At 41.9% G+C, this 21,486-nt stretch overlaps 1 protein-coding gene across 2 annotated transcripts in view; it reads right to left on the reverse strand.

The window, feature by feature from the left end:
* MAP3K19 (mitogen-activated protein kinase kinase kinase 19) overlaps positions 1–21,486 on the reverse strand; it is an 82,147-nt gene that overhangs the window by 54,313 nt on the left and 6,348 nt on the right. For both annotated transcript variants that reach the window (XM_037988072.2, XM_037988070.2), the window contains exons 2-6: positions 19,645–19,840; positions 11,334–11,522; positions 8,584–8,738; positions 6,057–6,172; positions 3,170–3,285 (exon numbers count right to left, since the gene is read on the reverse strand). In XM_037988072.2, the coding sequence (XP_037844000.2) occupies positions 3,170–3,285; positions 6,057–6,172; positions 8,584–8,738; positions 11,334–11,522; positions 19,645–19,818 (750 nt within the window). In that variant the 5' untranslated portion in view covers positions 19,819–19,840. The remainder of the gene's footprint in view (positions 1–3,169; positions 3,286–6,056; positions 6,173–8,583; positions 8,739–11,333; positions 11,523–19,644; positions 19,841–21,486) is intronic.

Raw genomic sequence — 21,486 nt, forward strand, 5'->3', positions numbered from 1 at the left:
CAAAATTTAAAACTTCTTTTTAATAAAACATTTAAAAGGATGAAAAAACAAGTCAAATAATTTTCTTGACTAGGAGAAAATATTTTATGAAGCATATACCTAGAATATATAAAGACTTCTCCAAACCTATCAGTTAGAAAGCAAATAATCCAATTAGAAAATGGGCAATGGGGCCAGGCATGGTGGCTCATGCCTGTAATCCCACTACTTTGGGAGGCCGAGGCAAGAGGATTGCTTGAGGCCAGGAGTTCGAGACTAGCCTGGGCAACATAGTGAGACCCAATCTCTTCAAAAAGTTTAAAAAATTAGCGGGTGGTGTGTGCCTGTAGTCCCAGTAGTCAGGAGGCTGAGGTAGGAGGATTGCTTGAGCCTGGGAGATTGAGGCTCCAGTGAGCCATGTTTATGCCAGGGCACTTCAGCCTGGGCAGCAGAATGAGACCTCAATCTCAAAATAAATAAACGACTTTTTGGACTTTTTTTTTTTTAAGCAATAAAATATAGAGTAGTAGTATATTGATTTGGGATATGTTAATTTTTATAAACATTCAAAAGGTACAAATGAGTACACAGTGCAAATTGCATCTCCAGTTCTCTCTCTGTAGGCAACCACTGTTGCCAGTTTGTTGTACATCTTGGGTCTCATTCCACAGTTTTCTATGGGCTGCAATGTTTGTTACTAATACTGTTACTGTACTACAGGGGATTTTTTGTAAAGTCATTCATCACAGGCAGGATGATAACCAGGGCCACGAGGAGGCACCTCCTTTTTGGTACCCTATGATGGGTTTGATATGATCAGGTTAATGATCTCCTTTTGTTTTCCTTTTTTTTTTTTTTTTTTTTTTGAGATGGAGTTTTGCTCTTGTTGCGCAGGCTGGAGTGCAATGGCACAGTCTTGGCTCACTGCAACCTCTGCCTCCCTGGTTCAAGTGATTCTCCTGCCTTAGCCTCCCTAGTAGCTGGGATTACAGGTGTCCACCACCATGCCTGGATAATTTTTTGTATTTTTAGTAAAGATGGGCTTTCACCATGTTGGTCAGGTTGGTCTTGAACTCCTGACCTCAGGTGATCCACCCACCTTGGCCTCTCAAAGTACTGGGATTACAGGCATGAGCCGCCGTGCCTGACTGTCTTTTCCTTTTTAAAAAAATTGAGACAGGGTCTTGCTCTCACCCAGGCTAGAGTGCAGCGGTGCAATCATAGCTCACTGTGGTCTAAAACTCCTGGGCTCGCCGGGCGCGGTGGCTCAAGCCTGTAATCCCAGCACTTAGGGAGGCCGAGATGGGCGGATCACGAGGTCAGGAGATCGAGACCATCCTGGCTAACACGGTGAAACCCCGTCTCTACTAAAAATACAAAAAACTAGCCGGGCGAGGTGGCGGGCGCCTGTAGTCCCAGCTACTCCGGAGGCTGAGGCAGGAGAATGGCGTGAACCTGGGAGGCGGAGCTTGCAGTGAGCTGAGATCCGGCCACTGCACTCCAGCCCGGGCTACAGAGCAAGACTCCGTCTCAAAAAATAAAAAAAATAAAAAAAAATAAAACTCCTGGGCTCAAATGATTCCTCCACCTCAGCCTCCCAAGTAGCTGGGACTACAGGTGTGTGCCATCATGACCAGCTAATTTTTTTATTTTTAGTAGAGATGAGATCTCTTTTTGTTGCTCAGGCCAGTGCAGAACTCCTGGCCTCAAGAAATCCTCAACCTCACAAAGTGCTGGAATTACAGGTGTGATATGATTTGGTTCTGTGTCCCCCAGCAAATCTCATCTTGAATTGTAATCCCCACATGTCAAGGGAGGGGCTTTGTAGAAGGTGATTGATCATGGGGGCGGTTTCCCCCATACTGTTCTCATGATAGTGAGGGAGTTCTCACGAGATCTGATGGTTTTGAAAGTGGCAGTTTCCCCTGCACTCTTTCTATCTCTCCTACCACCTTGTGAAGATGTGCCTGCTTCCCCTTTGCCTCCCACCATGATTGTAAGTTTCCTGGGGCCTCCCCAGCCATGTGGAACTCTGAGTCAATTAAACCTCTTTTGTTTATAAATTACACAGTCTCAGGTAGTATCTTTATAGCAGTGTGAAATGGACTAATACAAGGTGTGAACCACCACGGCCAGCCTAGACTTTCTTTTCAATATTAATGTATATAAAAGGAAGGTACATTTGATCATTTAGTATGGATTCAGCTGAAACAATCTTCTGCGGTATTGGAGACACACACAAACACACAGACACATGCGCACGCGCGTGTGTGTGCATGCACACCCAGAGTAAAGAACCGAATATTTGTGTCCCACCAAAATTTATATGTTGAAATCTTAACTACCAAAGCGATGGCAGTAGGAGGTAGGGCCTTTGGGATGTAGGTTATGAAAGTAGAGTCCTCAGCCGGGCACGGTGGCTCGTGTAATCTCAGCACTTTGGGAGGCCGAGGCAGGTGGATCACGAGGTCAGGAGATCGAGACCATCCTGGCGAACATGGTGAAACCCCATCTCTACTAAAAATACAAAAAATTAGCCGGGCATGGTGGCGGGCGCCTGTAGTCTCAGCTACTTGGGAGGCTGAGGCAGGAGAATGGCATGAACCCAGGAGGTGGAGCTTGCAGTGAGCTGAGATCGTGCCACTGCACTCCAGCCTGGGCGACAGAGCAAAACTCCATCTCAAAAAAAAGAGAAAAGAAAAAAGAAAGTAGAGTCCTCATGCTGGGATTAGTGCCTCTTATAAAAGGGACCCCAGAGCACTAGCTAGCTGTCTCTCCATCAAGTGAGCATATGAGAGGTTGGCAATCTGCAGTCCAGAAGGCAGCCCTCACCCGACTCAAACCTGCTGGGACCCTGATCTCAGACTTCCAGACTCCCAAACTGTAAGAAATAAATTTCTGTTTATAAGCTACCCAATCTATGGTACTTTGTGATAGCAGCCAGAACTAAGACACACACACACATACACACACACGTACACACACATCTTATGCATGAGTCTCGGAGTTTACTAGCTAATTACTGCTCAGAGATTAAACTTTCAGAAGAGCGTCTTACCAAATGTGTTTTTTTAGGATTACACTTAAAAATAAAATTGTAATATATGATTGTTATGAAGTATTCAAGCAGCACAAATAAAGTAGTAGATGGAGTAGGCTGTCTGTTGTTTCTTTAAAGGGAGGCTCTTACCTCACTGCTGCTGATGCTTTGCAAGATGATGTTTTGATTTTTGGTAACTATCATCATATCAGTTGGAGAAGAGCTTGTATCATGACAAATGTCAAGCAATGACTCAGCATGTCTTTCTATCAAAAGAAACATAATAGTACGTTTTGATAAGATTCATCTCCAGCAATTTCAAAGGAAGATCTAGCTCTATGTTCTAAAATCAGCTCCATTTTGTCAAACATTTTCCTGAAATAGTGGTCTGGGATCCTGATGAAGCTTCTGGCACTAATTTTCACAAGAAGGGATGTGAAGACAAGAGTCCACAGAGTGGATCACTTACTATTTTTTTAAAGGCTTTGATGGTAACTGCTATTGCATAAGGACAAAAAAATCAAACAGGTACTTTGAGATTTTGAGCAAGTGAAATTTTTTAGAGAGTTAGGATGAATCAATCATCCTTTCTGATCTGAGTACCCACTAAATTTTAAGCTGTATGAGAAATTAAAACTTTACAAGAGTCAGATTTTAGTTAAACTTAAATCCAGTTACCTCATACTTAATGTCTACATCGTCATTGCAAAACCCTCTGTAGGGTGCTGGGACATGAGTAAGAACTTTTTAACCATTAAAGCTGTCAGCAGTTCAAGGTTAGGGGACCCTCTTCTCCAGAGCTGTGCAGAGGAAGGACATCTGTCTTCCATGTTTCCTGAGGATGTCCCATCATTACGGGCTTCTATTGGTGGAAGATTAGGAGACGCTTCTTGGACTCTTCCAACTAAACCCTGAAAAACTTCCATGTATTTTTCAGGGTACTGAAGACTTAGTGCCAGCTCAATCGATATTGGATTTTCTTTCTCTGAATCTGTGCACTGCCCTGAAGCCCCTGAAGTTATTTCTTGGGGATTGAGGATAATTTCTGCACAATTTGGCTAACAACGGAAATCAGAGCAATACAGGGCCTTACAGACCATCCTATAATTTAAAAAATTTAGATCGCTCAAACTTTCTTCTTTAGTTTGTAGAAGGGAGTGAATCATGAAGTTAAATTAATAGTAATCAAGAGTTACCACTTCAAATGTTTGGGAGTAATGGTTTGTGGTAGGCAAAGTTGCTAAGAGAAACCCTAATGATGAGCTGGAAATCACATTTGCTCTACAGTTGCCCAGGACAAAGACACTCAGCTCCTCTGAGCACACTTCTAATCTAGTGATTAAAGCCACATTAAATGGACAGAGTTCCTAACACCAAACAGCAGATTCCCAGTTTGTACCCTAGGGACATCCCCTCCTGCTATCCTGGCTTCTTCAAATAAGCATTGGCTTCTTTCAACAAAAACTCCCTCTTTCAGTGGCTCCTCTGCTTATCTTGCAGTGGAGACAAAATTGAACAAGTGACCTATACCCAGACCTTCCATTTCTTCACCATATTTTCCTGCTTTACTCTCTGCAATCTATCTTCTGCCTACATCCTGCCATTGAAACGTCTCACATCCTTACCAGATCTGCTTTGTAATCTCTTTTCCAATTTAACATTGTTTCCTGCTCCTTTCTTCCTGCAACCCTCTTCTGATTCTCCCCCTCCTCCTCCTCTCACTTCCTGAGTCCTGATGTCCGTACCACTCCTCTCTATCTGTATGTGCACCTCCTCAGCTCAGCCCTCTGCAATTTTCTCACTCTCATCAGTCCCTGAACAACCTCACCCACCACCATGTCCTCACAATCTCCTCTCTGTAGAGAACTCCCAAACTAGCCTTTTAACCGGTCCTTTCCCACAAGCCCAGTCCTACAGAAACTTGCTACTTGAAAAGTCCCAATGTGCTCCCATTTTGTTGGTTGTATTTCCATCATCCGTACTTTACAGGCCTTAAAATTTAGTCATCTTTGACTCAACCTTTGTCTCTGCGTCTCCGCTGTCAACATCACATCTCACAGTTCTGTGAATTGTTCTTCCACAATGTCTCCTAGATCCACCACTCCCAGCATCTGTCAATCTCACGCCCCACCCAAGGACTCACTCCCTAGTTCTTACCACCACACATATAGGCACTTCTATAATTTCTTAATAGAGATCCCTGCCTTTTCCCTCAGATGTATCCAACATGATAGGAACAGGTTAATATTCCTAAAGCATGGCCTTGATCATTCTCTGGCTTAAACTTCTTTAGTGTCTGTTTTATTTTTAAAAAAAGTGATGTCCTTCAGCCTGACATCTAAGGCTCTCCCCTCCATGGACCCAGTTTCTTTATGTATCTGACCTTTTGTTTCTCTTTTCCCTGACATGAACTTTCAGTTCTAGTTTCTTGTTTGCCCCTGGGATAAGCCATGCTCACTCCCAGCAAGGGGCCTCTGCTCCACAAAATCAAATTGCATCCTTTTTTCAAGGGTCAGATCAAGTCTCACCTCTTTCATGAAACATTCTTAGGTATAGCTTTGTCCTCTGCCCCCGAAGCTTCAAACAGAAAGCGAATCAAACAATAAAGTCAGGCAGCTTTCACAAAGTCACACGCTGCTCAGTGGCACACTTTTCATTATACTTCTTGCTGTGGCTGTTTCTATGTCTTTGATTGGACTCTTTTCCCACCTATATCAAACCTTCCCACAGTTATCCAGCCTTCAAGAACCACTATAAGTCCTTCTTCCCCTTTCAAGTTTACAGCAAGCTCTTTCTCTCTGACTTATGTGATGTGTCCCTGACCATGCTGTATATTTTCAAAAGTTTAAACCTTGCATTAGACTTCTTTGCATCCCCCAGAGCACCTAGTCATGGGCCTTGTACAGAGTCACTGCTCCATAAATAGCCGTGGACTTGATTTCTTTAAATGGATCCATCAAACAGATGTAGAAAAAGAAAGAGTTCTAACAGGAATTTTTGGGTTGGGAAATTATGCACGTGGAGTGAAAGTATTTACCTGGTTTTGGCATAGAACTCATTAAAATGTCCAAAAGCTTCTGTTTCTTTGAACTTTCTATTTGTGACACATAATGTATCGCTGATTTTCCACTAAAATCACAAAGTTTAGGATCTCTAGGAAGAACAGAATCAACATTAAAGTTTATTTAGTTGAATCTGTTGAAAAAAGAAAACTAATATGAAAGGGCAAACATTTACATCAAATAAATAAAAAGTAATCTTACGTAGTTTGGGGATAATAATAATTATTTCAAAATGTATGAATAGATGATGACAATTTTCCAAGATTTTAAATGAAAGGAATTTGCTGTATATCTTTATTCCCATCCCCATTCTAAAAACATTCTAAGATTTGCAGAGAATTCCCAACTTTGGACACAATTTTTATAATTCTTTGAGGGTGCATAAAATCAAGTAAAGATAAAAACATCTTTTGTTGGGTTTTTTTTTCACACTTTTAAATTTTTTCAATGAGTCATAAGGATAAAAACATTTTGATAAATGATTGTCTTATCATTCCAAATATCTCACTTGATTTTTTTTCTTTTCAATAATTAAGCTAACTGCTGACTTTCTCGATATTTCTTTTTTCTAATGCTAACAGCTAGCTCTTTTATGATTCAAAATGGTGGAATGGCATAGAATCTTCTCTTTAAAATTAAGCTGATACTTTTATTTCATGGTCTCTTGGTTGAGTGGAGCAATCTTGTCATAAAAACCACAGTGTGCCTCTCTACATGACCTTTTCATTCCTCTTTACTTGGCCTTGTGGTTGGTAAGCCCAAGTGGCTGATCTTAGGACCATTTACAACAGCACAAGTCTCTTCTTCTCCTCTCTATGTTGTACTGAACACTTGCATTAGACATCAGCTCAGAGAAATCCAAAGTCAAATGATGAGAATCCCATTAATAGACTATAGTGAGGGGAACAATGATGAAACTTGCTTTACTTGTCCTATTCTAGGACAAGGAGCAAGTTGATCATGGTCTCTATTCTAAAATCTTTGAATTTGAATCTCTTCGTTGCTGTGGGACAGGGTAATGTGTCCTGAGCCACAGTAATATTCTCTTATGGACTTTTCTTCATCAAAGATTGTAATTCAAAAGAAATAGCATAGGACTGAAAATTGGGGTTGCCACTACCTTGATGTGTGACTTTAAGCAAGCCACTTAACATATTTGCAGAGAATTCCCAACTTTGGACAAAAATTTTTATAATTATTTAAGGATGCATAAAAACAAGTAAAGGTAAACTCATTGGGACCTCTCCTCATCTGCCTAGATTAGGGTGTCTCCAAGTGGCATACCTTGATTTCTGGTATTCTGGACCCCAATCCAGACCTACTGAACATCTCTGGGATGATATCCAGGAATCTTCACTTTCATCAATCGGCCAAACTATTTCTCAACACTAGTCTGAAGTAGCTTCAAAATTCCCTTTTCATTCCATTATACTAACTGATCCTTTTACAATATCTTGTGTTCTTGACTATAATTTTGTTCTTGAAGCTCCCTCCTTTTTTTTTTCAAAATAAAATTCATATGAAATGCTGAGAAAGAGCTCAGGCCATCTGTTCTTATTTGATGACAAGATAACTAAGTAACAGCTTTAGGAAACTGCAAACTGTAACATGAGAGATTGCTTATTAACCCTCTTATTTAAAAAAAAAAAAGTTCATTGTTTATCTCCCCCCTCCTAAAAGAGCATTTGACATATAGTAATTTTAAGATAACTTGAAAACACTATTATAAATTACTTTTCAGACATTGACAGTGTTTTCTGAAATAATTAGTAACATCTTGGGGGTAGCGAGCTGGATACTCAAGAATTATTTGACATTCCCAGTAACTACTAAAACACTACTCATTTCAAGAAATGAAACAAACAGCTGGATATCATAAGAATAATAGGTAGCAAATTTTAAAAACTGCACATCACTTTGTCACTGTGAAGTCACTTCTATGATGGTGCGCATGCATTTTGGTATATATAGTAGAAAACAGCCTGGAATCCCTGCACTTTGGGAGGCCAAGATGGGAGAGTAGCTTGAGGGCAGAAGTTTGAGACTAGCGTGGGCAATATAGTGAGACTTCATCTCCACAAAAAATTAAAAATTAGCCGGGCATAGTGGTATGTGCCTGTAGTTCTAGCTACTCGAAAGGCTGAGGCAGGAGGATCCATTGAGCCCAGGAGTTTGAGGTCACAGTGAGCTATGATTGCACCACTGCATTCCAGCATGGGCAACAGAGCCTGTAAAAAAAAAAAAAAAAAAAAAAAAAAAAGAGGAAAGAAAGAAAGAAAGAGAGGAAGGAAGGAAAGAAGGAAGGAAGGAAGGAAGGAAAGGAGGAAGGAAAGAGAAAGAAAGAAAAAAAAAGAAAAGGAAGGAAGGAAGAAAGGAAGGGAGGGAGAGAGAAGGGAGGGAGGGAAAGGGAAAAAAAGAAGCTATGTGTCTCGGTTTACATGTGAGTTCTATAAATAACAATGGAATAGACACCCTTCGGCTGGGCTGACTGCTCGTACTCACGCATGATGCCTTAGGAGCTGGGACAGAACTTCCACAGGTCTGTACACTGTTAACATGTCAAGACTCTCAAATAGGTCCACATCTCTCACAGTCAGCATCAGAGGGGTCAAGCCATGTTGGTTTGGGAAATTTATATCCAGGAACTCTTCGGATGCCTTTAAAAACATGCAGCTTTATTTCTGTTGTGTTTTTACTGCATAGCTCTTTATGCTAATCTTTGCATTTTCATTGCTTGGCCAACTTTTCATTATAACTTCAATATGTTCTTTCTGAGTGTCTGTCCTGAAAGGGAACTGATGAGGTGAAAGAACACAAGCCAGAAAGACAGATCTGGGTTTCAATCTCAGCTCCTTAAGGTGGTTATTTAACTTCCCTGACAGGTTGTATCAGGGACACTCAGTTAAAAGGTGATCAAATTACCCTGATAAATTGAGGGTATCCAGTTAAATCATGTGTAATTTTCTTTTGGGATGTATTTATGCAAAATATTATTTGTTGTTTATCTGAAATTTAAATTTAACTGGGTGTCCTGTATTTTTATTTGCAAAATCTGGCAACCCTACTTGCTAAACTTCAGAGCCCTCAGCTGTAAGGTGGAATAGTAGTGTCTTCCTTGTAGGGTTATGTTGCTGATTGGAGCTAGAATGTAAAAAGCACTTAGCAGAGTGTCTGATACACAGTAAGTGCTCAGTAAACATTCATTGAATGAATAAATAATTCATAACAATATAGCAGCTCAGCCAGGCGTGGTGGCTCATGCCTGTAATCCCAGCACTTTAGGAGGCTGAGGCATGTGGATTGCTTGAGCCCAGGAGTTTGAGACCAGCCTGGGCAACATGGCAAAACCCCATTTCTACTAAAAATACAAAAAATTAACCAGGCATGGTGGCGTGCACCTGTAGTCCTGGTGACTTAGGAGGCTGAAGTGGGAGGATCACCTGAGCCCGGGAAGGTCGAGGCTGCAGTGAGCTGTGATCACGTCACTGCACTCCAGTCTTGGCAACATAGTGAGACTCTGTCTCAAAAAATAAAAAATAAAAAAAATTTTAAAAACCGCTAACTTACCTGTATTTATATAGTCAAATGGAGGGCGGTAGATGGATGTAATTTGATGCCTTAATGAAAGTAAAACTTCATTTGGATAATTCAAAACTGAAAAGCTACCGCAGGCCAAAACACCTAAATTGTTCATTTTATAGACCAAAGAAATGCACTGATTTCATCTCTATTTCACTTTATGCCGTGTCAATATACTCAGTGTCTCTACCTCAGCTTCTCTAGGGACAAACTAGAGAGAATGGTGTTACTTCAGCAAGGTACTGTGGGAATTAATTAGTTAACTTTTTTTTTAGTCTCTAAGAAGAAACCACCTCCGATATCAATGTTTATTATTAGTTAGAACCAACATGAAAATTTTGAACTGAGAATAGTCTCGTAATAGCATTATCAATTCAGTATCTGTTGATCAAAGTATAGATCCAGTTACAGCTACCAGTTTCTTAAAACTTGGTTCCTAATGTTTAAGGGTTAAAAATGTGGTTATAAAAACAGACATTGGGCTGGGTGCGGCGGCTCACGCCTGTAATCCCAGTACTTTGGGAGGCCGAGGTGGGCGGATCACGAGGTCAGGAGATCGAGACCATCTTGGCTAACACAGTGAAACCCCGTCTCTACTAAAAATACAAAAATAAAATTAGCCGGGCGTGGTGGCAGGCGCCTGTTGTCCCAGCTACTCCAGAGGCTGAGGCGGGAGAATGGCGTGAACCCGGGAGGCCGAGATGGCACCACTGCACTCCAGCTCGGGTGACAGAGCGAGACTGTCAAAAAAAAAAAAAAAGACATTACATTACAATTACAACTACTGAAAACACCATTAAGTAAAATACATTGTCTTTCAAAAAAATGTTCTAAGCCTCAGTTCATCATGTTTGGCAATTTTAGACTATCATTTAGTCCAACTAAAGAATTTGAAGTATTGTTTGGTTTTGTTATATCTCTCCTTGAACCGTACCTGACTGGAATATCTTTCACTTTTTTCTTTATCTGTTTGTGTCTTTACCACAAGGGCTTAGAAGAAACTGTTTCCTAGCAGCAATTGATTTTCTTTCAGTTGGAAGATCACATGGTCTGACAGTCTCTTTGAAGGTAAATGCCAAGAGTAGGCAATTGCCAGTCACCGATAATTAATGTCCTTGGTTATGCATATGACTTTGCAAATTGCTTTGTGAAAAAGTATCTGTAAGTAGAAAATCTAAACAAGAGGATCAATACCCTGAGAAGACAGCCCTTTAAAAATGTATCCTCTGAACTCCTTTCATAACTACTAAATATTATGCAAGGCATAGGCTCTCTGATTCCCTTTTCAGGATAAAGATAATAACAGCAACTGGTCCAAAGGGATCTAAGCAGCAATTGTACAAACGGCAGTGATGCCAAGGGAACTCCTCTGAGCAAGTTGATAGTGGTCCTCTGGAGGCTTCCTGGGAGCAAATCATTTCCCAGGGGTGTTGCGTGACTTCTAGCATCCAGCCCAAGGAAGGTGGAAAGCGACTGCACCTGTGTTCCTTTATTATCTTGTTTTCCACCCCAGTGTCCTGTTTGATCCCTTTTCTTTTTTATATATTCTGTCTGAAACTTCCTAGGATTACATTGGAAAAGAACTCATTTTTCTTTAAAAGGAGTCATATGTAGTCTGTGCCCTTTTCACCATCCACTCACCCACCCAAAGATGGAAACAAATATCAACTAACCAGTAAATGTTGAACTTGCTCAAGATCACCTTGCCATGAACTTTGTAGAAGTTGCATTTGGGGAGCCTGGATTCTATTAACTGCCAAAAGTTGTCTTTGGATATTGCAATTAGCTACGTGAATTGCAGTTCGATTGCTGTAATTGCAAAGGGTGACATCTACTCCCCTTTCCAGAAGAAATCCAACAACCTGCAAAACGACACAGTTTTAGTTAAATATTTTTAAGTACCAACAGTGTCTTCAGAGCTGGGTGGAAAACTGACTTAGGCATGGCTCTGATTCATTGGGAAGTGGGTGACTGCTATTTGCCCTTCTTAATTTGGGAAACAAAAATCTCATGACATGCATGATTTTTGGATACTCTTTTTTGGAGGGACTAGAGATCTATGAGTATTGTATGTTAAACCCACACAAAACATTGAAGTTTTATAACTGTCTAACATTGAGAATACAAAATCAAAGGCAGCAGGCATGGTGGTGTGCACCTATAATCCTAGCTACTGGGAGGTTGAGGCAGGAGGATCACTTGAGCCCAGGAGTTCAAGGCCATCATGCACCATAATCCTACTGTGAATAGCCACTGCACTCTAGCCTGGGCAACATAGCAAGATCCTGTCTCTAAAAAAATACAAAAACAAAGATTATTCAGGGTTACATATTCTTGAATGTCGCAAGTATTTCTGCAAGTGTTTCTAGAAAGAGAGTAAACTATTCAGTATGGTAAGGGGGCAGATTGCCCAGTTGCGTGTTAAGAACTGTCCTTGGTGCTGAGACTGCACCAATGAACAAGACCAGCAGCCAGCCTTTAAGGTATCTGCAGTCTACTGAAGAACAGAGACTTTTTTTTTTAAAAAAAAGGTAATTGCAACATGGGGTGATAAATGTAACAAGAGAAGTGAATACAGGAGGCTGATGGGGGCACTTTGAGGAAATTTTTAAAGATATCTTGGAGAGTCTGCGAAGACTTCTTGGAGAAAGTGATGTCTAAGCTGAGACCTGAAGAATGAGACTCAGCCAGGCACACTGGGAGAAAGATTGTTCCAAGCAGAGCATACAATGTGAATAAAGTACAGTGTGTACAAGAGGGCAAGTAATATTCAAAGCTCTGGAAGGAGTTAGGTATGTCTAGAGCTCAGGATAAGAAACGGAAGGGAAGGAGATGTGGGTGGAGAAGTCAGCAGTGCCTGAGTCCTGAAAGACCTGACAAACCCCTTTGAGGAGTTAGGGCTGTGTCTTCAGGGCAATAGGCAGACAGTGAAAGATTTTCCTCAGAAAAATGACATAATCGGGTCAGTGTTTTAGAAAATCACTCTGACTGCTGGAACAGATTGATGTGGGGAAGAAGGGAAGTGGGGAGACCGGGGAGGAGACTACCGCAGTTGCCTCATGGAGAGATGACAGTGACTGAACAAGAGAAATGGTAGTGGAGATTTAGTGACTGAGGGCATAATCTAGGAACACTTAAGAGGTGGAATTGACAGAACATAGCCACTTATTCAATGTGGGAGTTAATGGTGAGCCAGAAATCAAGGATAATTCCAAGATACTGTCTTCAGTGTACTTTTTTCTGTCTTCTGTACTGCCACTGCAGAAGCAATGAAGCAATGGAACAGCCTTCTCTCCATATCAAGTGCTTCTGCATGAAACTCGCCAGAAAGGCCCAAATCAAAAATTCAGACAACAGCAAGAGAAGGAAAGACGAGAAGAACTTGGAGCCCTCATACCACCATTTCTGCTGGTGGAAGTGTAAATGGTGCATCCACTTTGAAAAACAGTCTGGTTTGGGAGGCCAAGGCAGATGGATCATGAAGTCAGGAGTTCAAGACCAGTCTGGCCAAGATGGTGAAACCCCATCACTACTAAAAGTACAAAAATTATCTGGGCACTGTGGCAGGTGCCTGTAATCCCAGCTACTTGGGAGGCTGAGGCAGGAGAATTGCTTGAACCCAGGGGGCAGAGGTTGCAGTGAGCCGAGATCGTGCACTGCACTCCAGCCTGGGCGACAGAGTGAGACTGTCTCAGAGAGAGAGAGAGAGAGAGAGAGAGAGAGAGAAGAAAACCAGTCTGGCAGTTCCTCAGATGATTAAACATAGAATGCCCCTATGATCCAGCAATTCCATTCCTAGGTATGGTACTCAGGAGAAATGAAAACATATACCCACACCACAACCTGTGCACAAATGTTTACAAAAGCATTATTCATAGTAACCAAAAGGTGAAAAGAACCATTTTCCATCCATGGATTGGATAAATAAAATGTTGTATATCAAGACAATGTGATATTATTTGGCTATAAAAATCAAGTACTGACACATGCTACAACATGAATGAACCTTGAAAACATTATGCTGCGTGAAAGAAGCCAATCACATACTGCATGATTCCATTCATATGAAAGTCCCAAATAAGAAAAGTTATAGAGGCCAGGCACGGTGGCTCATGCCTGTAACCCCAGCACTTTGGGAGGCCGAAGCACGTGGATCACTTTAGCTCAGGAGTTCAAGAACAGCCTGGGCAACATGGTGAAACCCTGTCTCCACAAAAAATACAAAAATTAGCTGGGTGTGGTGGCACGTGCCTGTAGTCCCAGCTACCCGGGAGGCGGAGGCAGGAGGATCACCCCAGCCCAGGAGGTAGGGCCTGCAGTGAGCTGTGATTGTGCTACTGCACTTCAGCCTGGGCAACAGAGTGAGACCCTATCTCAAAACAAACAAATAGACAAACAAAAAACAATAAAAAAGAACAGCTATACAGAAAGAAAGTAGATAAGTGGCTGCTTAGGGCTGGGGTGGAGTTGGGAAGAAAGGATAGAGAGTGATAGCTAAAGGATATCGGGTTTCTTTTTATCTTCTTTTTCTGGGGATGAAGTTCTTTTTGAGATGATAAAAGTGTTCTAAAATCAATTGTGAGAATTGCACATTAATATGAATATACAAAAAAATGGAAGTAGCCACTTTAAGTAAAAGTAAATTGTATGGTATATGAATTTTATCTCAATAAAGCTGTTTTTGAAAATACCTTTGCATGCCTTTATGGCCTTGCGTGATCCAGCCCCTGTCTGCATTTCCAGTTTTATCTTGTGCCATTCTTCATCCTCCCTCTGCAAGATCAAGTCACCTTTCTATACTTCAAATGTGCAAGATTTCTTTTTCCTTTATTATTATTATTATTTTTTTTTTTTTGAGATGGCGTTTCACTCTTGTTACCCAGGCTGGAGTGCAATGGAGCGATCTCGGGTCACTGCAAGCTCCGCCTCCAGGGTTCAAGCGATTCTCCTGCCTCAGCCTCCTAAGTAGCTGGGATTACAGGCCCCCACCACCACGCCCGGCTAATTCTGTAGTTTTAGTAGAGACGGAGTTTCTCCATGTTGGTCAGGCTGGTCGTGAACTCCTGACCTCAGGTGATCCGCCTGCCTCAGCCTCCCAAAGTGCTGGGATTTTAGGCGTGAGCCACCGCGCCCGGCCAAGACTTTTTTTCCCTAACCAAGGCCTTTGTCTTTGCCGTTCCCTCTACCCCAATTGACCTTCATTTATGTCTTAGCATAAATACAACACATCAGTAACGATTTCTTGACCACTTTATCAAAAGAGAAGCCCTCTATTGGTTACTTCAAAGTATGAATAACAATTTGTAATTTTTTTTTTTTTTTTTTTTTTTGAGACGGAGGCTTGCTCTGTCACCCAGGCTGGAGTGCAGTGGCGCGATCTCGGCTCACTGCAAGCTCCGCTGCCTCCCGGGTTCACGCCATTCTCCTGCCTCAGCCTCCCTAGAAGCTGGGACTACAGGCGCCCACCACCACGCCCGGCTAATTTTTTTGTATTTTTAGTAGAGACGGGGTTTCACCGTGTTCGCCAGGATGGTCTTGATCTCCTAACCTCGTGATCCTCCCGCCTTGGCCTCCCAAAGTGCTGGGATTAGAGGCGTGAGCCACCGCGCCCGGCCCACAATTTGTAATTTTTTAAAGTGCTTCTTGTTTCCTTATTTCTTGTGTTTCACCTTCCCTCAAATGTAAGTCCCCAAGGACAAGAGATCTTATCACATGAACAAATATTTTATGAATGAATGAGTGAATGGTTTAAGATAAATAGATGATGATGCCTTAGTTTAATTCAATTTCAAATAATTAAATGTTTATTTGATTTAATAAGATGGGTAACACTGATGTGGGTGTCCCTCAGGAGGGTAAGGTTTGGGAAGAAAGACAATGAAGATAATTTTGGACCTGTTGTGTTTGGGATGTCTATAATATACAAGTGGAGATATTTAGTTGGAGTTCAACATTGTGTGTGTGTGTGTGTGTGTGTGTGTGTGTGTGTCCAATATGGGCTTGAGAATCAGGGGCCATCCTCACATTATTGAAGGACACCAACATTTAAAGGATGAGAAGAAAGAACCCATGAAGGAGACTGGATAGAAGTTGCCAGAGAGGTAAGGGGAAAAACCGGGAGGAGGTCAAGGAAGAAAACACTTGAAAAATTGGAGTCCAATGGTGCTAACAGGTAGATGTGGCAAAGGACATTGTAGGGGACATTGGCAAGAGCAGTTTAAATGGAGTAGTAGAGGAAGATGTCAGACTGCAGTAGTTTGAAGAAGTAAGCAAGTGGGGGCAGTGAGGATAAACCAGTAAAACATTCTTTTTTTGTTTTTGTTTTTGACAGTCTCCCTCTGTTGCCCAGGCTGGAGTGCAGTGGCACTATCTTGGCTCACTGCAACCTCTGCCTCCCGGGTTCAAGCAATTCTCCTGCCTCAGCCTCTGTAGTAGCTGAGACTACAGGCACCCGCCATCATGCCTGGCTAATATTTGCATTTTTAGTAGAGATGGGGTTTCACCCATGTTGGCCAGATTGGTCTCAAACTCCTGACCTTAGGTAATCTGCCTGCCTCGGCCTCCCAAAGTGCTGGGATTACAGGCATGAGCTATTATGCCTGGCCATCACCTGGTTTTTGACAGCAGACCCTGATGGTTTATGTGATTTGTTCAGCTGAATGGATTCAGGACTTTGGGTGGCATTGTTGAGGTGAGTACTGTAGATTGGCCTCCTCCTGCTGCTTGGAGTTCTGTTGACAGTAGCTTTCACTGAATGTTATATGAGACAAATTGATGAATCTGGTCCTAGCCTCTGTTGGTGAGATTAATCAGAGTGGCCAACAGAGTGGTGAAATCATGAGAAAATTCATCAGATGCCAAGACAGTGTAGAAATGAGGGGTGGACATTGTTAGGAGGCACGTCTCCATGGGTCTCTTATATTTCTGCAGGTCTTGTGAGCAAAGGCACTGATTGCTTTTATTCCATGCAAACTTTTCAAGCTTATTTATATAGTGAATGGCTTTGGAAGATAGAGATAGTGTCTCCTTCTGCAGCAAAGAGTAACTTTGCTTACTGCCCACTGTAAATTATTAGGGATTTCTAAGTTGAGGGTTCCTCTGCTGTTATGCAACCCACTGCATGTTCAGGGGTCACCTGGTCCTCTTCCTATCACTCAGTGGGAATTAGGGCTTAGGGAATGGATACAAAACTGCTAAAATTCTGACTAATGCTATTGTTATGAATAAACACACTGCCCTTTTTCTCTGATCCAGTAGTTCTTTCTTCTGCTAGGAATCCAAGCAATTCTGGCAAGCGAACTCATTAGCTGCGAGTAGGGTAAAATCTCAGATCCTTCATAGTTCTCGAGAGATGTCTGCAAGTGAAAAGGCCTGAGAGAGGAAAGGAAGTGGTTGCAGGAGGACGTGGGATCAGTGGAGGTGTTTGCTTCTTTATGCACTGGCAGAAGGCACTTATCTAAGCATTTTTAAATGCTGATGGAAAGAAGCATCATTGTTTGTAATAACAAGAATCTGGAGACCACCAAGATGTCCACCAGAGTAGGATAGGCAGATAAATTGTGTAGGCAGATAAATTGTGGCATATATATGTATATATATATTCTTTTTTAATGAGACAGAATCTTGCACTGTTGCCCTGGCTGGAGTTCAGTGGTACGATCTCAGCTCACAGCAACCTCTGCCTCCTGGGCTCAAGCAATTCTCATGCCTCAGCCTCCCAAGTAGTTGGGATTACAGGTGTGCACCACCATGTCCGGCTAATTTTTTGTATCTTTAGTAGAGATGGGGTTTCAACATGTTGCCCAGGCTGCTCCCAAGCTCCTGACAGACTCAGGCAGTCCACCCACCTTGGCCACCCAAAGTACTAGGATTACAGGCATGAGCCACTGCGCCTGTATTGTGGCACATATTTTTATCTAATGGAACACTAGATAGCACTGAAAATGAGAAACCATAGCTACACTTTGTGTTTCAAAATGGAGGAATCCCAAAAACATGATAGTGAACAGAAGCAGCAAGTTATGCAGGAACATGGCTGGGTGCAGTGGCTCAGGCCTGTAATCCCAGCACTTTGGGAGGCTGAGGTGGGAGGATTGCTTGAGGTCTGGAGTTCGAGACCAGCCTGGCCAACATGGTGAAATCCCGTCTCTACTAAAAATACAAAAAATTAGAGGAGTCTGGTGGCGCACGCCTGTAGTCCTAGCTACTCAGGAGGCTGAGGCAGGAGAATCGCTTGAACCCAGGAGGCAGAGGTGGCAGTGAGCCAAGATCATGCCACTGCACTCCAGCTTGGGCTACACAGTGAGACTCCATCTCAAAAAAAAAAAAAAAAAGTTGTGCAAGGGCGTATACAGTGTGAGTTTGTTTTTATAATATTCAACAGCAGGAAAAAGCAAGCAATTATTTAGGCACGGATGCAGAGGTGGCCAGGAAATTATTAACCCAAAATTCCAGATAATGGTTAGCCAGGGTGGGGGATGCAATTCAAGACAGGAATATATGGAGAGGGCTTTTGAGGCATGGCAACGTTCTAATTTTTGGCCTGAGTGTTGGGTACACAGGTGCTTGTTTCATTAATTTTCTTTCTTTCTTTCTTTCTTTCTTTCTTTCTTTCTTTCTTTCTTTCTTTCTTTCTTTCTTTCTTTCTTTCTCTTTCTTTCTTTCTTTCTTTCTTTCTTTCTTTCTTTCTTTCTTTCTTTCTTTCTTTTTCTTTCTTCCTTTCCTTCCTTTCTTTCTCTTTCTTTCTTTCTTTCTAGCATATGTGCTATATTTTATAATTTGTTTAAAAAGCATTCAAGGAAAGGAGTCAAAAAAGAAAAAGAGCTTAAAACATAGTCAAGAGAGGCTAATTGAGGAAGCAAAGGTGACCAGGCAGGATTCAGGGTCCACTTGCATTTAAAGTCCCAAGAACTGGCCAGGTACGGTGGCTCATGCCTGGAATCCCAGCACTTTGTGAGGCTGAGTCATGTGGATCTCTCGAAACCAAGAGTCTGAGACAGGCTGGGCAACATGCTGAAACCCCACGTCTCCAAAAAAACAAAAAAAAATTAGCCAGGCATGGTGGTGTGTGTCTGTAATTTCCAGCGACTTAGGAGACTGAGGTTGGAGAATCACGTGAGTCCGAGGAGTTTGAGGCTGCAGTGAGCCAAGATGGTGCCACTGTACTCCAGCCTGGGTGACAGAGTGACCCTGTCTCAAAAAACAAAACAAAATGAAACAAACAAAAAAACAAAGTCCCAAGAACTTGTAGAGGCATCAACTTGTGCAGTTGAGTGAAATTTGTCTTTTCCACCTTAGTTTCCCCATTCTTGCCCTTTCTATTCATGAAGCCTCCCTCTTTACTGCCTCTCCCCAACTCTACATGCTCATATTGTTGCCACTTTTACCTGAATTCTTAAATAGAACTTTTTAAGTTACCACACACAATGATGTAACTGATGAATAAGATCCAAATGGGTTACTTTTTCATTAATGTTTCTGTTTAATAAATATTTATTAACACCTGGCTGGGTCAGGCTCTCTGTTTGTAGCTGGAGATACAGCTAGAACAAAGAGGACAAAGTCTCCTGCCCTTTTAGGCCTTATTATTCACTTATTTACCCCTGTTTCCCTCCTTCCAGGTTTACGTGCATTTCTTAGAGCAGAGCATAAATTTCCAGGTACCGATGGAGCTGGGGGTTCATTACATGGTGCCATTAAACCATTAGCTCCTCAGGGGTGGCATCTATGTTTGACTCACATCCAGATCCACCATGAAATCTAGTGATTTTCTTGGATATAGCAGGAATATTTGTGGACTGAGTGACGAAATGAATAGAGATGGTTCCTATCTAGATTTAGGGTATCTCCCTCCCCGTACCCCACTGTGTGTCTTCAGACATTCTTTTATGGCAATGGGTGATATCACTATTCACAAATATCTCATTCTCAGAATCCTTAGCTTGGAAGACTTTTTGTCCTTGAGCCTAGCACACCACATGTTACCTCTGTTAGATTTTCCTCTGCTGCTGTAATGAGAGGCGTATTCCCTGTCTTTGGGTGCTGAAAGTCGAGGTTTCCGAGGACGGATTGGACTTTAGTAATATAGTCACAGATGAGTTCCACATCACCTCTTGAAACTACTTCTAGGAAATCATGAATCAGTTTATTTTTATTCATCTTGCTAGTTCCACATGATTGCCTTGAAGAGAAAAGGAACGATTTAATTATATGAGAGCCAACAAAGCTGTGAATGGTTCAAATGTAACATATTCTGCCTTTACTGCCACCTGTTTCCTTCTTTTATGTATAAAAATCTCATAACCGTTTCAAAGACAATTTTGAAAAGAGTGGGAAATGCCACAATACCACCAGGCTTGGTTCTTTGCGTACATGTTGAATTAGGAAGAATAATAATTTCACCATTATTTTGGAAGATCTGCTATGGTAGAGGAGAAGAGAGGATGGATCAACAGCAGAATGGAAACAGCACAAGCTTGGAGCCCAGTAGAACCTGGATTTAAATTCCTTCTCCACAGATTACCAACTGTGTGATCATGAGCACATGGCTCGTCTCTGGGCTGCGTTTACTTATCTCTAAAATGGAAATGATCGTCCCCTCTTCAAAAGGTTGGTGAGGATCTGAAATATGATCTACAGAGGGTTGGCACATTCTACAGGTGAAAATTCTTGTTGGATTTTGTTATTTTTTTTAGATTGTTTATTAAACACCTTATACGTATTTCCTTTCTGAAAGTTCTATCTTCCCAACAATACTGTAAGCTCCTCAATAGCAGGGACATTACATGACTTGTCCTTTTGTCTCCTCTTTGATTCTAGCACAGTGGGGATCATTGAGGAGCACAGTGCCCACTGTTCTAGATTTTCCAGGAAAGCCCTAATTTTAAATATCTCATATCAGTTTTCCAAATCATTGAAATATCTCAAATTGCAATTTTGGAGGTCACCAAACTACCCTCTCCTGCATGGAGCCCTTTTTTTTTTTTCTTTTGAGATAGAGTCTCACTCTGTCACCCAGGCTAGAGGGCAGTGCCACAATCTTGGTTCACTGCAACCTCTGCCTCCTGGGTTCAAGCAATTCTCCTGCCTCAGTCTCCCGAGTAGCTGGGACTACAGGTGGGCCACCACACCCGGCTAATTTTTGTAGCTTTTAGTAGAGATGAGTTTTCACCATGTTGGCCAGGCTGGTCTGGAATTCCTGACCTCAGATGATCCACCCGCCTTGGCCTCCCAAAGTGCTGGGATTACAGGTGTGAGCCACCGTACCCAGCCTGGAGCCTCTTGCTGTTGGTAACAGCACGACATCCTTTGTCAGGCTCTATACTCCAACTTCTGCTTCTGACACCACCTCACCGTATGTAGCCACATGTTATCGATTCGATGTGCAGTTTCCTTACAGTAATCTGGCATGAGATTGAAAACAAAAGAACAAGAGGCTCATTTCATAGTACAACTTTGTGGAGGAAAGCTAAGGAAAACAAACAAGAAAAAGTCTAGATATCCTCTTTAATGTTCTGAACACACAAATGCCTTCAGAATTCATGGGCCAGACTACACAGAGCCCTCGTTCTCAAACGAGAACATGTGCTTCACTCTAGAAATAGTTCTAGTCCATGAATTCATCCATTCATTAGGAAGATGCTATATGCCCTTCAGCAGCTTTCATTGACCTGTCCCAATAAACATAACACAAAACAGGTTAGACAAAATACAAGAAAGAGCACACATGGTTTTAAGTGTCCATGCAAACAGCAGATAATGAATCTTACAGATGTCAGAGAAATGGGCTGGCCATGTGATCTGGAAGATCCCCTTGAAAGAAGGCAT

Source organism: Chlorocebus sabaeus, chromosome 10 (genome assembly GCF_047675955.1).
Source record: "Chlorocebus sabaeus isolate Y175 chromosome 10, mChlSab1.0.hap1, whole genome shotgun sequence".
Taxonomy (NCBI): Eukaryota; Metazoa; Chordata; class Mammalia; order Primates; family Cercopithecidae; genus Chlorocebus; species Chlorocebus sabaeus.